Source organism: Trichosurus vulpecula, chromosome 5, assembly GCF_011100635.1.
Source record: "Trichosurus vulpecula isolate mTriVul1 chromosome 5, mTriVul1.pri, whole genome shotgun sequence".
NCBI classification, from domain to species: domain Eukaryota; kingdom Metazoa; phylum Chordata; class Mammalia; order Diprotodontia; family Phalangeridae; genus Trichosurus; species Trichosurus vulpecula.
The window spans coordinates 242,570,338-242,586,281 of record NC_050577.1 but is presented as its reverse complement, the minus strand read 5'-3'; the positions used below and the strand labels follow the sequence as shown (position 1 = coordinate 242,586,281).

The window sequence follows — 15,944 nt, the reverse complement described above, 5'->3', positions numbered from 1 at the left end:
TGGATATTCTCTAACTTATTTGGGCAGTTTTCATTAACAAATTCTTAAAATATGATTAGCAAGCCCTTAACAGAGATATAGTATGTTTGCCTAGTGACCGTGAGGGCCCGGTTAAGGTTGTGTAACATAAATTTGTTGTGGACCCAGTCAGAATAGCTGCATATTTTTCTCCACCTTCATTCAGCAGCATGTGTGTAGGAGCAAAAGTGGCAGATAGGTGGCAGATAGGACTGATCCGAGGCTGAGGCTTGGACAAAACTCACTGATAAAATAGTTAGTTGGAGAAGTATATTAAAGAGAAATTGATGACTCCATGTGACGAGAAATATTAAAAGTCAAAATACTGAAAAATGTACATGAGAATATATATATGCATATATATATAAAAGATATATATGTATATATAAGAAATACTTCCTACGGAATATAACTGATCTGGAAAACAGTTCAAAGAGAGATAATTTAAAATCATTGGACTACTTGAAAACTATGACCAAAAATAAGGGCTTGCGTATTATAAAAATACAGGCTTACAACCAAGAATAATTTGCCCAGAAAACTGAGTATAATCTCATGTGAGGAGAAATGAAATTTTAAAAAGAGGTCTTCCAAGCATTATTGATGAAAAGACTAGAGCCGAGTATAAACTTTAAAATGCAAATGTGGGAATCAAGAGAAATTTATAAGGGCAAATATTGGAAATTGGATGGGATTACATAAGGATGTGTTAATATAGCTGGGCATGGTGGTACATGCCTGTAATCCTGCTACTTGGGGCCCTTAGGTGGATTCCTTGAGTTCCAGAACTCTGAGCTTTAGTGATACTAAAGCTAATATATTGTCCACACTAAGTATAGCACCAATATGATGAGCCCCCAGGAGTGGAGTGCTCTCTTATTCCAGTATCTCCTCCTCTGCGTTACAGGAAGAGGTGGCCCTTCTCTTTGCCAAGCAAACCCCTCTGCATGCACAAGTGATCCATTCCATCCCATCTACAGCAGATTTCCCACTCTATCAATCATCCCTGCTCTCTCACTAATTTTCAGTCTCTGTCTACTGGCTGCTCTCCTAATGACTACAGACATGCCCATTTCTTCTACATCCTTAAAAAAACCCCTCAGTATCCTATCCCTTCTAGTTATCATCTCCATATCCTTCCTCTCATTTGTGGCTAAACTTGAAACCATCTACAATAAGTGCCTCCACTTCCTTTCTTCTCACTCACTTGATATTCTACCATCTGGTTTCTGATCCCCTCAATTCACCAAAATCTGCTTTCTCCATAGTTAGTGATGAGCTCTCAATCAAGACCTTTTATCAATCCTCATTGTTATTGTTCTTTGTACAGCCTTTGACACTATGAGTAACCTTCTTGATACTCTCTTGTCTACATTTTCATGACACTACTGCTTTTTCTCCTACCCATCTGATCTTTCCTCTCTTTTTTGCTGATCTTCATCCAAGTTACGCCCCAGTGGGTATCTCCTAAAGCTCTGTCCTAAGCCATCTTCTCTTCTTCCTGTATACTATTTCATTTGGTCATCTCAGTAGCTCCCGTGGTTTTATTTGTTATCTCTATGCAGATAACTCTCTGGTCTTCTTGTTAGCCCTACGTTATCTCCAACTGCCTGTTAGACATCTCACACTAGATGTCCCTAGACATCTTAAACCCAAAGTGTCCAAAACTAAACTGTTTCCCTTCTGAGGCAGGATGTTGTCCAGAGAGGCACAACACTCGCTCAGAGGAAGTGGACTACCTGGGCAACAAATCACTGAAGATCTTACCCGTTATAAGGTCCTCCTCTTTTTGCTGAGAGACTAAAGGAGGTATTTTTCCTTCTTTATTTGCCATTAATTTGATTAGGCCACATCATACCTTCCCCTCTATCTTTCATCTCCTCTCTCCTTTTTTTATGTACCCTTCCATTCTGTAATTTAGTCCTACAAAATACATTGATTCACTTGTGGTAGGGGGATGGGATTGTGAGGTTTAATCCATGGTTTCTCAAGCCTCTTCCTCTACTATCACTTCTATTTCTTTACGTTCTTCTTTTATCTTTATCCCCTTTACGTACAAATGAAATGAGGAATGTCTTAATGATTCCTCTGATATTATAGCTTTTCTTTGATGTATTCAAAAGTCATATGATATGTTTAGATCTATTTTTGAGGAATGCTCCAGAATGCCTCTCTTTTTCTGAACATTCATTCATCTTTTTTTTATTATTGGTGATTAAACCTGAGTGTTCCGGGTACATCATTTTAGGTATTATCTTGAGCTCCTTTGCTTTTTGGAATATATTCCAAATTCCCTTTGTGACTTCTGGTGGGTGCAAGGTAATCTTATTTTATCCAAACTTCCTTTATTTTTGAAGGTCTTTTCCTAGTTGTTTGTGGAATTAGTTGTCATTTTACTTGTTAAATTCTAGAAAGGATCTGTAGATGTTTTTGTGATTTTTGCTTTATTTCCATATTCAAAAATTCTGGGGTTTTTCTTGAATTTTTATTGCATTGTGATAAACAGATTTCTTTCTTGTTACGTTGTTCTGGAAGGCTTTTCATCTTTTAGCTGTTTCTGTACATCGTGTATTCAAAATTAGTCTGTTTTGCTAGTAAGGAGATGTTGTGTTCTTTTAATGTTTCTTTTTCTTGCTGATTTTCTTCCAGATTGCTTTTCACTTCAGTGTGTATTCTCAATAGGTTGTTCATATTTTGGAGAGGTGTGCCACCATGGATTGAAGTTTTTCTCTTGTGCTAGTTATTTCTGCTATGCGGGCCATGAGTTCTACCTTTTGTTCCCTTTTAGCTTGTATTGAGATTTTGATTTCTTTCTTTCCACATTTGGGAACATCTTCCTGGAGTTTCATGCTGCTATGGGAATCCACAAGGTTCTCTGCTTCATCAAGTATTGGTTCAGTCTTCTTTGTCTTGCAATAGAATTGATTTAATTTATTTCAGTTACTTGGTCAGTATCTTCTTTTTTGTTTTAATATCTTCTGTGGATTTATCTGCTTGTGCTATAAGTTTTTACCTGAGTTTTCTTCCTCCTGGTAGCTTTGGTGGTTTAAGATCTCTTCCCAGTCTAAAATTTGGAATCCATGTATGTATTTGAAACTTTATTCTAGGATGACGGGCTGACGCCTTTAGTCCTAACATTAACTTTTTGTTGGACTCCAAGTATACCTCTCAGTTCCAGGGAGGAACATCCCTATCTACCTGCCTCTGAACTGATCTGATTTGTCCTTCCCTATATTCCCTTTTAAAAATAATGTCGTTTCCCTAAGGCTCATTCTGTTACCCTGTACATTTCTGCTTAGAAGTTGGTCTACTGCTTTTTCTACTTGTTTGATTCTGTTATGCTAATGTACTTTATCTCACTAAACAATAGAAGTTTGTGCCTTACCTTAAATTATCTTTCTGATCCTATATTTATTGGACATATTTAATATATCTATATACTTTCCGTTATGCTGGTCAGTCAGCAAGATTGATTATTGTCATCTTCCCCTCAAACAAACATGTTAATACTTTTAAAAACTCTCTTTACTTAATTTTCTTTTTAAATTTTGCTATAGGAAATAGCACATATATATGCATATACATAGATAGATAGATATAGATGTATTACTTTCGAGTAAAAAAAACAATACTTTTCTTATAATTTCCTTGCAAGATCAGTAGTATAAACACTATTATCCATATTTTATAGATGATGAAACTAAGACTCAGAAAACCAAGGGGTTGAAGTATAATTTGTGATATAAATTGAGGGAGGTGGATTAGCAGTTGTGGGAGACAGAATTTCTATATGAGGTTAAAATCAGGGAAAGTTTTAAAATCAATTTTCACTTTAAATTATGCTGCTTTCTCTCTGGTACATGAAGAACAATAGTTACAGAAGAATCTATTTTCTTGGTTAAATATTTCCTTGAGGTCATTTTCTTAATTCATTTTTGTTAAGAATTGACAGATACGTGTTATGTAAATTCATATGAAAATTGATATTCTAACAAAATGGCTTTTTTTTTCTGTTTTTACAGTGGGAATCCTATGAGAAGGCCCTATAAAGCAGGAAGATTTTGTACCCAATGTGACGAGGGAGATGAATGCCGGGATATGCTATGCAGTAAGATTAAGGCAATAAGTTGAATGTGGAAAGAAAAGAATAATATCCATAAATGTATTAGATGACAGTGATATGACATGATATAATAGTGGTTTCTTACTGTCATGTTATTATTGTTCCACCTGTAGAATTATATCGTGTTAGAGCTGGGAGCTACCTTAGACGTAACTTGCTTCAACTTATGACTATATCATCCTTTATTTCATTTAAAGCATGAATTCCCTTCTAACAAGTGATCAATCAACAATTGTGCTTGAAAATAAACTGGCTCCCTAAATGGCCCCTTCGTTTTCTGATAGTGGTGCTTCCTAACACTGAACTAAAATCTGCCTCCCTGTAAATTCCACATATTGGTCCTAGTTTTTATCCTCCGAAGCCAAGCAGAGTAAGTCTAATTTTCCTTCCTGGTGTATATATGTATACACACACTCACAAATATGTGTGAGTAAATATATATATATATATGTGTGTGTATGTGTGTGTGTGTGTACATGTATATATGTGATGTGACATATTATATATATGTATATATACAATTGTAATCTTCAAATATTTAGAGATGTAGATATAGATATAGACATAGATATAGATATAGATATAGATATAGACACACATACACATCTCCAAATATTTAAAGATTGCAATAATGTTGGTAGCAAGGTCTTCTCTTTTCCAGACTAAACTTACTAGTTCCCTCATTTCTGGTCTTTTGATCAAGAATGCTTGGAAATCCTCATTCCTTTAAAAGTTCATTTTCATCTTTGTATGATTATACTTAGTTTTGTAAAATTTTATCTCTTGCCTTTTGGAATATCGTATTTCAAGTTTTCCTCTTCTTTATATTTGTAGTTGCTAAGTATTGTGTAATTCCTATTGTGGCTCCTTGGTATCTGAACTCTATTTGGATACTAGTATAATTTTTTTTCCTTTTAGTTGGAAACTCTCTATTTTATTATGATGTTTTTGAGTTTTCATTTTGCTCCAGAGATTTCTCTGGGATGTCTTTCATCAGTTTCAGAATCAGCCCACTGACCTGTGGTCTCTGTCTTTGCCCCAGCCTTCTACAGTGTTCTAGAGCATTTCTCAGATCAGGCCCCGAATTGCCACCAACTGAGTACTGTCTAGGTTCCCCCATGCTGCACTTTTGCCTGCCATGTGAGTCTGGCCTCCTGAGCCTCATAGGACTTAACATCTCCATATGCTATGAGGCTGAACCTCAAGAGAGAATCTTTGCTAGTCTAATCACCTCCTTCTTTTAGCAGACTTCTCTCCAGTTGCCTATATTCTTCTTGGACTCATTCCTTAATGGTTACCATACCAGCGGGCCCTCCACCCCATACTCTCACATTCCAGTGATGTTAAACTCCTGGCTGTCATTGGACAAATGTCATTCCTTATCCCTTACTGCTCCCTTTCTTAGTCTGTCCTGTCTGCTATGTTTTCTGGTTAACAAACTCCGTGGTTAAAAAACTCATTTTCATCTTAAAACTTTTCCTTTCCCACTCCCTCCCTCTTTTTGGCTCTCACTGTGATCTGACTCCCTCCTAATGATATGGTATCCTTGGCCACTCTTTTCAGTACTAGTTGTACTTCCACTCATACCCCTTGGTTCACTGGTCATGGTGATGGACTCAAAATACTTCTGTTACCTGGTCTCACTTCCAGAATATCCCTCTACTGCCATCACTCAGTAACCTTTCATTCTTTGAAGTGTATTTACTTATCAAATTTATCACCAAATCAAGATTCTGATAGACATTATCTAGCAACCCCCAGGACATCCACCTTCCTTCCCCAGTGAATTTAATGCCTTAATAGTCTTTCTCTCCAGCTGTCCTCATACTAAGGGATTTCAACATCAATATTAATATTCCCTCAAACACCCTAACATCTCAATTCCTCAGTCTTCTTGGTTCTCTTGACCTATTTCATTCTCTTTCATTTCACCTTTGCTACAAACAGAAATGGTCACACTCTTGATGTTACTATCATCCTAAGGTGTTCTACTTCCGTGTTTGTGAACATTAAAATTTTTTTACCTGATCATTAATTGATGATTCCACATTTTTCTTTACTTAGTTATTCCTAACCCTATTCTTTGTCCTTATCATAACCTCCAATCTCTCCAAACCTAAGTTCTTTCTAGGTCCACACCCTACACTGACTACACTCCCCTTTCTTCCCTATCGCCACTTCTTGCTGAACCAGTTCAGCTACACTATCTCCTATACTCAAATCTCTTGTACCTTTATCCTGTCACTGAACATGCCTTCCAAACCTTCAGTCTTGGATTACTTTCACCATCCATTGCTTTTATGCCTATGCATGTGCTCCTAAACAGAGCTGGAGAAAAAAAAGGTGATGAATGCATCCACTGCAAATTTGTGATATATCTCACTTGGGCCCTCCCTGCAGCAAGGCAATTTCAGACTTTTTCAGACCTCCTTAAACCTTACTTGGCACTTTCTCTCTTCATGCTCTCAATGGTAAATCTTGCATCATGCTTCGAAAAAAGTGAGGCCATTCACCAAGAGCTCCCCATACCCCCCTCCCTTCATCTTACTTTATTCATAATACCCACTATTTTTTCCTTTACCTTCACATAAAGTCTTTCTCCATGCCAAGACATAAACCCTTCTACTTACATCCTTAATTTCATTTATACTGTCTTCTCCAAAAGATTCCCTCCTGATCATTCCTACTCTCCTTTAAATCTTCGGTAGTCCCTATCTTCTGACTGCTTCCATATTTCTACAAACATGTCCATTTCTTTTCCATCCTTAAAAGGCCCTCACTGAATCCAGCCAACTTCACAACCATTATCCTATATCTCTACTCCTTTTCGTAGCCAAACTCTTTGAGAAAGCCATTTACAATAGGTGCCTCCACTTCTCTCACTTTCAAAATCATTTGCAATCTAGCTTTGAATCTTATCATTCAACTAAAATGCTCTCTCCAAAATTGCCAATGATACCTTAACTGCCAAATCTAATGGTCTTTTCTCAGTTCTCATTTTGACCTCTCTTCAGCCTTTAACATTGTCAATTGACCTCTTCTCCCAGATACTCTGCTTTCTATGTTTCATAAATCTATTGTCTCCTAATTCTCCTTCTGTCTGAGTGCCCCTACTCAGTCTCTTTTGCTGGGTCTTCTAAGCTGTGTTATTGGTCCTCTTCTCTTCTGAGTCAATATTGTCTCCTTTGGTGATGTCATCAAGTCTCATGGGTTCAATGATCATCCCTAGGCAGGTTATCCTCAGATCTAAATATCCAATCCTAACATCTCTCCTTACCTCCAGTTTCACAATCCAAACTCCTTATTAGATAGCTTTGAACTGGATGTCACATAGACATCTCAAAATCAGCATGTACAGAACAGAACTTGTTATCTTCCCCCTGCACAGACCTCCCCTCTTCCCAGTTTCTCTATTACTGCTAAGAGTACCACCATTTTCATCATAATAGCCCAGGCTCACAACCTTGGTATCATCCTCAACTCCTCACTTGCACTCACCCCTCATATCCAACATGTTGCCAAGTCTTGTCATTACTACTTTTGTATCTCTCACATATAGACTTTTTTGTCCTCTGACACTGACACCACCCTGATACAGGGCCTTGTCACCTCTCACTTACACTATTATAATACCCTGCTGTTTGGTTCCCCTGCCTCAAGTCTCTCTCAATTCCAGTTCATACTCCAATCAGTTCCTAAAGTGAGATTCTTAAAGTACGGGTCTGACCATGTCACTCGCTACTTATTAAAGGCCAGTGAATCTTTATTACCTCTAGGAAAAAACATAAATTCTTCTCTTTGGCCTTTCATAACCTAGTCCCTTCCCACCTTCCTAATCTTACACTTTATTCTCTGCCATATGCTCTACAATCCAGTAACACTGGCTTTCTTGCTGTTCCTGACACAACTCTTCATCTCCCTACTCTGTGCCTTTTCACTGGCTTTCCCTTTGCTTTAAGTGTTGTCCTTTCTTACCTCCACCTTCTAGATTCTCTGGCTTCCTTCAAGACTTAGCCCGGATCCCATCGTTTGCAGAAAGCCTCCTCAGTTAGCCCCTTCCTAACACCTTCTTTCTGAGATTACCTCCATTTTAGCCTGTAGAGCATAAAGTGGCTTACATGTTTTCCTTATTAGAATGTGAACTCTTTGAGGGCAAGGGCCATGTTTGCGCTTCTATTTGTAGCCTCAGTGCTTAGCATAGTTCCTGGCACCTAGTTAAGTGTTTAATCAATGCTTTTTGTCTAACAAAAGTACTTTAGAAATATGAGCCAATGAGGGGTGGGGCCAAGATGGGCAAGTAAAGGGAGCATTTTTTTTTCTAAGTTCTTCCAATACTCCTCCCTAAACAGCTTTTTAAAAGTATATAAAATTGAATTGTCAAGCAAAAATAGAAATATTTAAGCAATAAAAAGTCAGAGTGAGTTATTTTTCTAGCCCATGACAGCTTAGAACAGAAAAGGAGGTCTATGGACTGGGGTAGGGATTGTCTGGGAGTACAACCCAGCTATGAGCCTTGGAGGCGATACCTGCAGTGGCATTAACAGTACAGGGAGCACTCAGCACTCAGAGATGGTCAGAGAGGTCAGAGAAAGATTCTAGGGGAACCCTGTGCTAGTACTGGGCACCAGATCAGGTGCCATTTTGCAACTCCATTGCCCAATTACAAATTGCAGTTTTAGGGCAATGAGGAGTGCTTGTGGGTGTAAACAAGTAGAGGCCTAACCTGGGTACAGTAGCAGCTCCAGGGCAGAGAGAAGTTGTGGTCACAAGGAAACAGGGGCCCTACCTGGATAAGGACAAGTGTGCAGACAGGGAGAGTAGTGGCCACACTTCTCCCCAGATCACACCACCTTAGAAAGACCAAAAACTTATAAGCTTCCCAAACTAGCTCAGGCTATAAAAGCACTATACCTGAGACAATCTTCCCCCCTCCCCCAGTCTCCACAAACACCCAGATATAAGCAGAGCCCAACTCTAAAATAAAGTGCAAAGTCAAAAAATAGGCTAGGAAAATGAGCAAATAACAAAAAAAAAAAATGACCTTAAAAGCTACTCTGGTGATAAGGAAGCTCAAGATACAGATTTAGTGAAAGAGAATAACTTGAAAACATCCACAAACAAAGCCTCAAATCAAAATGCAGGTTAGACACAAGCCCAAAAATTCCTAAAAGAGCTTAAAAAGAGAGATTAAGAAAAAAGCAAAAAAAAAAATTTTTTTTAATCAAATAATTGTGGTGGTGGGGAGGGGAATTGGGAAAAGAAATAGGAATAATGTTAAGAAAGTTATGAAAAGAGAAATAACTTGGTAAAAGAGGCACAAAAATACTAAAGAAAATAACTCCTTAAAAATTAGAATTGGTCAAGTGGAAGCTAACGACTTCATGAGACATCAAGAAACAAGAAATAGAGGGCATTTTTGGACAAGGTCAATAAATAGTCTAAGGAATATTGGGCTGGGAATAGAGGGGCACAAAACATATGCTTTGCCAAATGGTGAAGTGGTATCCTTGAATGGAGGCAGGGTTCAAAGAAACAAAATGGAGGTAACTTCTTTGACTTCATCATTTTGCTTTCTGGCTCGTCATGCTACCATAACAGTCTTTCTGTTTGACCTAAACGTAAGCTCGTGATGTCTTTATCACTAGATGTGCTGAAACATGCCAAATTACCACTTTTCAAGGGTGTTATAGAAGGAATTTCTCATTTGGGTAGTAAATGGAAGTAGATGACTTTGAAACTCCATTTTAACACTTAAAATTTAGGAGTCTTTGAAAAGATTTTAAAATAGATTAATCTTGTTGGCAGTGTTGTCATAAAGGCAGTGTAGGACTTTTAATCATTTTTTGCAGATGATATGATGATTTACTTAGAGAATCCTAGAGAGTCAAGTAAAAAACTACTTGAAATAATAAACAACTTCAGCAAAGTTGCAGGATATAAAATAAACCCACATAAATCCTCAGCATTCCTATACATTACTGACAAAGCCCAACAGCAAGAGATAGAAAGAGAAATTCCATTCAAAGTTACTGTAGACACTATGAAATATTTGGGAGTCTATCTGCCAAGACAAACCCAGGGCCTATATGAACATAATTGTGAAACACTTTTCATGCGAATAAAGTCAGATCTAAATAAATGGAAAAATATCAGTTGCTCATGGTTAGGACAAGCTAATATAATAAAAACAACAATTTTACCTAAATTAATCTATCTATTCAGTGCCATACCACTTGAACTACCAAAAAATTATTTTACAGAGCTGGATAAAATAATAACAAAATTCATCTGGAAGAACAAGAAGTCTAGAATATCTAGGGTATTAACAAAAAGAAATGCCAGGGAAGGTGGCCTAGCTATGCCAGATACTAAACTGTACTATAAAGCAGCAGTCCTCAAAACTACCTGGTACTGGCTAAGAAACAGAGTCGTAGATCAGTGGAATAGGATAGGTACACAAGATGGAGAAGTCAACAACTATAGCAATCTACTCTGTGATAAACCCAAAGAATCCAGCTTCTGGGCTAAGAATTCACTATTTCACAAAAACTGCTGGGAAAATTAGAAAATGGTAGGGCAGAAACTGGGAATAGACCAATATCTTACACCATATACCAAAATAAAGTCAAAATGGGTTCATGATTTAGGAATAAAGGCTGATACTATAAGCAATTTGGGAGAGCAAGGTACCTGTCAAATTTATGGAAAAGCAAAGAATTCATGACACAACAAGAGATAGAGAGCATTACAAAATGCAAAATGGATAATTTTGATTATGTTAAATTGAAAAGTTGTTGTATAGAAAAGCCAATGCAACAAAGATTAGGAGGAAAGCAGAAAACTGGGAGAAAATCTTTACAACCAGTGTCTCTGATAAAGGCCTCATCTCTAAAATATACAGGGAACTGAGCCAAATTTATAGGAAAACAAGTCATTCCCCAATTGAGAAATGGCCAAAGGATATGAACAGGCAGTTTTCAGAGGAAGAAATTAAAGGTATCTATAGGCATATGAAAAAATGCTCGAAATCGCCACTGATTAGAGAAATGCAAATAAAAACAACTCTTAGGTACCACATCTCTCCTGTCAGATTGGCCAAAATGACAAAACAGGAAAATGACAAATGCTGGAGAAGATGTGGGAAAATTGGAACATTGTTACATTGCTGGTGGAGTTGTGAACTGATCCAGCCATCCTGGTGAGCAATTTGGAACTATGCCGAAAGGGCTATGAAAATGTTCATACCCTTTTGCCCCGCAATACCACTTCTAGGGTTGTATGCCAAAGAGATCACACAAGTGGGAAAAGGACCCATATGTACAAAAATATTTATAGTGGCTCTTTTTATAGTAGCAAAGAATTGGAAATCAAGGGGATGCCCATCAATTGGGGAATGGCTGAACAAGTTGCAGTATATGAAGGTAATGGAATACTATTGTACTATAAGAAATGGGGATGATATGGACTTCAAAATAACCTGGAAAAACCTACACGATATAATGCTGAGCAAGCAGAGCAGAACCAGGAGAACATTATACACAACCACAGATATATGGATTCTGTGATGACTAACCCTGATAGACTGCTTTTCTCAGCAATACAAGGTGCAAAGACAACTCCAAAGGACTCACGATGGAGAATGCTATCTACATCCAGAGAATGAACTATGGAGTCTGAATGCAGATTGAGGCACACTTTATGCTCGCCTTTTTTTTCCCTTTTTTTTTCTCTTTTGTTTTTGTTTTTGGGGTTTTTTTTTTGGTTTTGTTTCTTCTTTCTCATGATTCATTCCATTGGTCATAATTCTTCTTTACAACTTGACTAGTGTGTAATTAAGTTCAATGCGAAGTTATATGTAGAAGATATATTGGATTCCATGCCGTCTTGGGGAGGGGGGGAGAAGAAAATCTGGAACTCAAAATTATGTAGAACCGAGTGTTGTAAATGAAAAATAAAAAATCTCGAAAAAAGGACAGTAGAAAGGGCCCTGGATTTGAGGGGAAGGAGGTGCTCAAAGGGGTTCAATTCCTTGCTCTGCTGCTTAATATCTAGATGAACTTGGAAGAAACCACTTCATTTTCACTTTTTATCCCAACTTTTTTATTTTATATTTTATCCCAGCAGCTAACATAGTTGCTGACACATAGCAACAATAAATAAATATTTGTGGATTAAACTGAAAATCAGTTAAAATCTCGAGGCCTATTTCCTCATCTCTAAAATGAGGTATGTGGCCTAAATGTCCTCTCAGGGATTATCACTTCTAGTTCTAATTGATGATTTTGTAATGAAACCATTTGGATTTCCCTTTCTATTCTTAAATTGTTTTTCTTTGCTTTCCTTTTAACACGTCTTCCATTCTTCCAAAGAATACATTCTTGTCTTTAACAAGCCAGATTATAGAGATGCATTGTTCTGACCTTTTTAGCTTACATTTAGCAAGGAGATTGATGCGAATTTTCTATGTATATAGTTGCTAATTGGCTCTGGGGAAAACATATGTGTATCACAATCTCTTTAGTTTATTAGAACATTTTCCCTATGTTTCTTATTTGTGAAAAGTGAAGCATTTGGTTCTCTGTGACACTTCCTGGAAACTCTAATTGCTAACTGCTACAGTAAGCTACATCTTTTCTCTTCAATCATTTGTCAAATATTTGCTCAGTTCTTTATCCATGCATTGTATTGTGCTAGATTCTTTAATGGATATAAAGAAATAGAAAACAAGGCTCCTGATCTGGGGGGTAGTTCTTAAAATCTACTTGGATAGACAAAACACACATCCATGTACACAAAGAAAGTGTTAAATTAACAATACAATATACAAATATAGATTAACAATAAATATGCACTTAAGCACCACATGATTGGTGTGGGCAATAAGTGTGATATGAGATCTGATGTGGGAAATATGACTGAATAAAGTGTAAAGTAAGGCTTCGTGGGGAGGTTAAATTTCGAGCTGAATGTGAAGGAAAGGATAGGCTTTGGTGTAGAGAATGAAAAGGATGTCCCAGAGGAATAGAGCATGAACGAATAGGCTTTTTTTGATTTTAAATCAATTTTTATTTTATTAATCATAGCAACATCTATATATATATATATTTGAAAAAGTAACTTGTAGAAGACACTAATTATTTAATATGCAGAAGGTGTATTTACTCATTTATAATTCACATATGAATTTACAGAACTCTTGCAGTAACTCTTCAACCCTCCAATTAGAAAACTGGTTTGGGGTATTAAAACATGAAATTGATCAACATAGAAATACCATATATATATAAAGCTAGAAAGATTTATTTAGTTTGGCATCCTTAGGTATGCTGAATACATCATAACAAATTGTCTGAGAGGCTGAGGTATGCAAATACATTCAAAGGTGCATATACACATATTCATTTTGTTACACCAAAGGATATGTGATTTTGTGTTTGGATATCCCTTCCAAAACTTCCAAGTTTTAATAGATTGATTACATATCTTATTGTGGTCAAAGAAACTACATTTAAACAACTAGATGGTTAGAGGTGTGTGTGTGTGTGTGTGTGTGTGTGTGTGTGTGTGTGTGTGTGTGTCTTTGTGTCTTTGTGTCTGTGTGAGTATGTATATACAGGGGCGGGGCTTGTTTTGGGGATAATAAGTACAACAGTCTAACAAGATCAGTCTGCAATAGGGGTAGGAGGAGGTGAGCTGTCAGTATTGATTAGGACTGGATATTACAGTTATCCCTTCTACATCCCAGCTTTCCCCGTCATGGTTTCAATATGTCACATGTTGGCGTAAGATATTAAATGGAAATTTGGGGGAGTTTTGAGGATTTGAGGAAGCCGCAAATGACACACAAAGGTTAACTGACAACATAGAAAAAGTTTAGAAATTCAGAAATGCATAAAATATGTATATAGTATTACATATTTTATGCATTTCTGAATTTCTGAATTTGTAAAATTTGAGCTAATATCATGTGTATAGTATTACATAATATTAGCCCAAATTTTACAAGAAAGTATTGTAAACCCCCATAAAAGAAGAAGAAAAATCCAGACTTCTTCTGCTGTACAAAAGGAGGACCAACAAATTTTACATGGATATCCCAGATCACAAGGGTGCCACACCCCTAACCCCTACAATGTGGAAAGGATAATTGTAGAAGACTTTGAATGCTATGAAAAGGTAGTCAGGGGCCATTAAATATTTTTAAGCAGAAGAATAATTTTAGGAAAAGTTTCTTGTTTTGTTTTTGAAAGATCTATCTAGCAAAGGTGTGTTGTATGTGTTAGAGTAGGGCAAGACTCAATCCTGAGAGACAATTTAAAAGGCTATTGGCATTATACCTGCATAAGGCAATAAAAACCTGAGGCATGGTGATTAATTATCCTGGTGTGAGATAAGAACTTACACTAGTGTAGTAGCTTTGAGAATGGAAAAGAAAACAATGATATGAGAGATTATTTTTAAAAGTATCTAGTGACCTGCTGCCCATTTGGATGTTGCAGGCAAGAAGAGACAGGAGTTGAATGTGACTCCTCAAGCCTGAGCCTTCTTAAAATAACTGTGCCATTAACAGAAATATCTATATCTATATCTATATATAATTAGAGAAAATAATTGCCTTGATTATTTTCAAGAAGAGGCTGGATTACTACTTTGGGGAGATATTATAGAGGAGATGCCTGTTCCGATATGGATTAGGCTAGATGACTTCTGAGGTCTCTTCCAACTTAGATTTTGTGATTCTGAAAATATCCCTTTTATTTAATATGGTTATTTACATACTTTTTCTCCATCTTTCTAGGTAACAATAAGCGTGAGAGAATTGCACGTATGTATTTTTACCTTTCTCTAATTCTTGAATAATTTGTCTTGTCTGAGTGAAAGCAAGAATCCAACTGCGTTTTTATTTACAGGTTATCCTTTCTGGTATCCACAGTGGGAAGTACCTCGACCAATTGTGTGTGATCCCCGATGCATATTTTGTTTAGTATTTAGACTCTTTTTATTTGTAGTGGCTGTTGCAGTAGTTTTCCTACTACAGCATAAATTTCCAAATATACGGTTAGAAAAAGATCTATTGTTGGCTGAAATGTTAGCACAGAAACAATCAGAGAAAGAATCAGAGAGCAGTAGCATCAAATCAGATGTGAGCCCCCAAAACCTAGACAAAGTAGCCAAAGCCTAAAGGATTGGGGAAAGGCCATAGAATCAATGAGCCTGAATAAAAGTGAGAAGAAAATCTATAATAAGCCATTAGTAGCTATTCTTTTTATCCCTTTTGTTTAGCTCTGAATATGGACAAGAAATTGAGCAATGAAATTAACAAAAGTTTTAGTCATGTTTATGGTCCAGCTCCTTAAAAGTGAAAAAAATTCCCTATGCTATTACATTTAATAAAGATATTTCCATTTTAATTGTTTTTTAATTTAACTTCATTAAAGTTTTTTTAATGATTGATTAAAGTTGCCCAGTGTTTTTCACAATATATTCATAAACAGTCAATATAATGACTAACTATTGAAGAGTCCATAAGAGCAGGTATTTATGTTTGGAAAGGTTTTTAAAGACTTCAGAATAGAGTAGCTATCTTTGGATATTCCGTGCAATTGAGATATGTATAACATCTCTACACTTTATTGAAAGATTTAGATAATTGTTAACTGAAGTTTTGTAAACCTAGCTAATTATTTTACCGTGTTTCCTTGCTTTTGCTGCCAGCCGGTGTTAATAAGTACCAAGTTTTCTGTTGTTGTTTTTTAAAATTGTGATTGAAGACTCCAGGCATTTTGTGTGTATGTAGAAATAT

At 36.6% G+C, this 15,944-nt stretch overlaps 1 protein-coding gene across 1 annotated transcript in view; it reads left to right on the top strand.

Annotated features, from left to right (window-relative positions):
• The window catches only part of GLIPR1L2 (GLIPR1 like 2), a 49,422-nt gene extending 33,998 nt beyond the window's left edge, over positions 1 to 15,424 (top strand). The window contains 4 exon segments of the mRNA XM_036760726.1: positions 4,041 to 4,126; positions 14,940 to 14,966; positions 15,052 to 15,284; positions 15,287 to 15,424. Of these exon segments, the coding sequence (XP_036616621.1) occupies positions 4,041 to 4,126; positions 14,940 to 14,966; positions 15,052 to 15,284; positions 15,287 to 15,424 (484 nt within the window).
• The last annotated feature ends 520 nt before the right edge of the window (positions 15,425 to 15,944 follow it).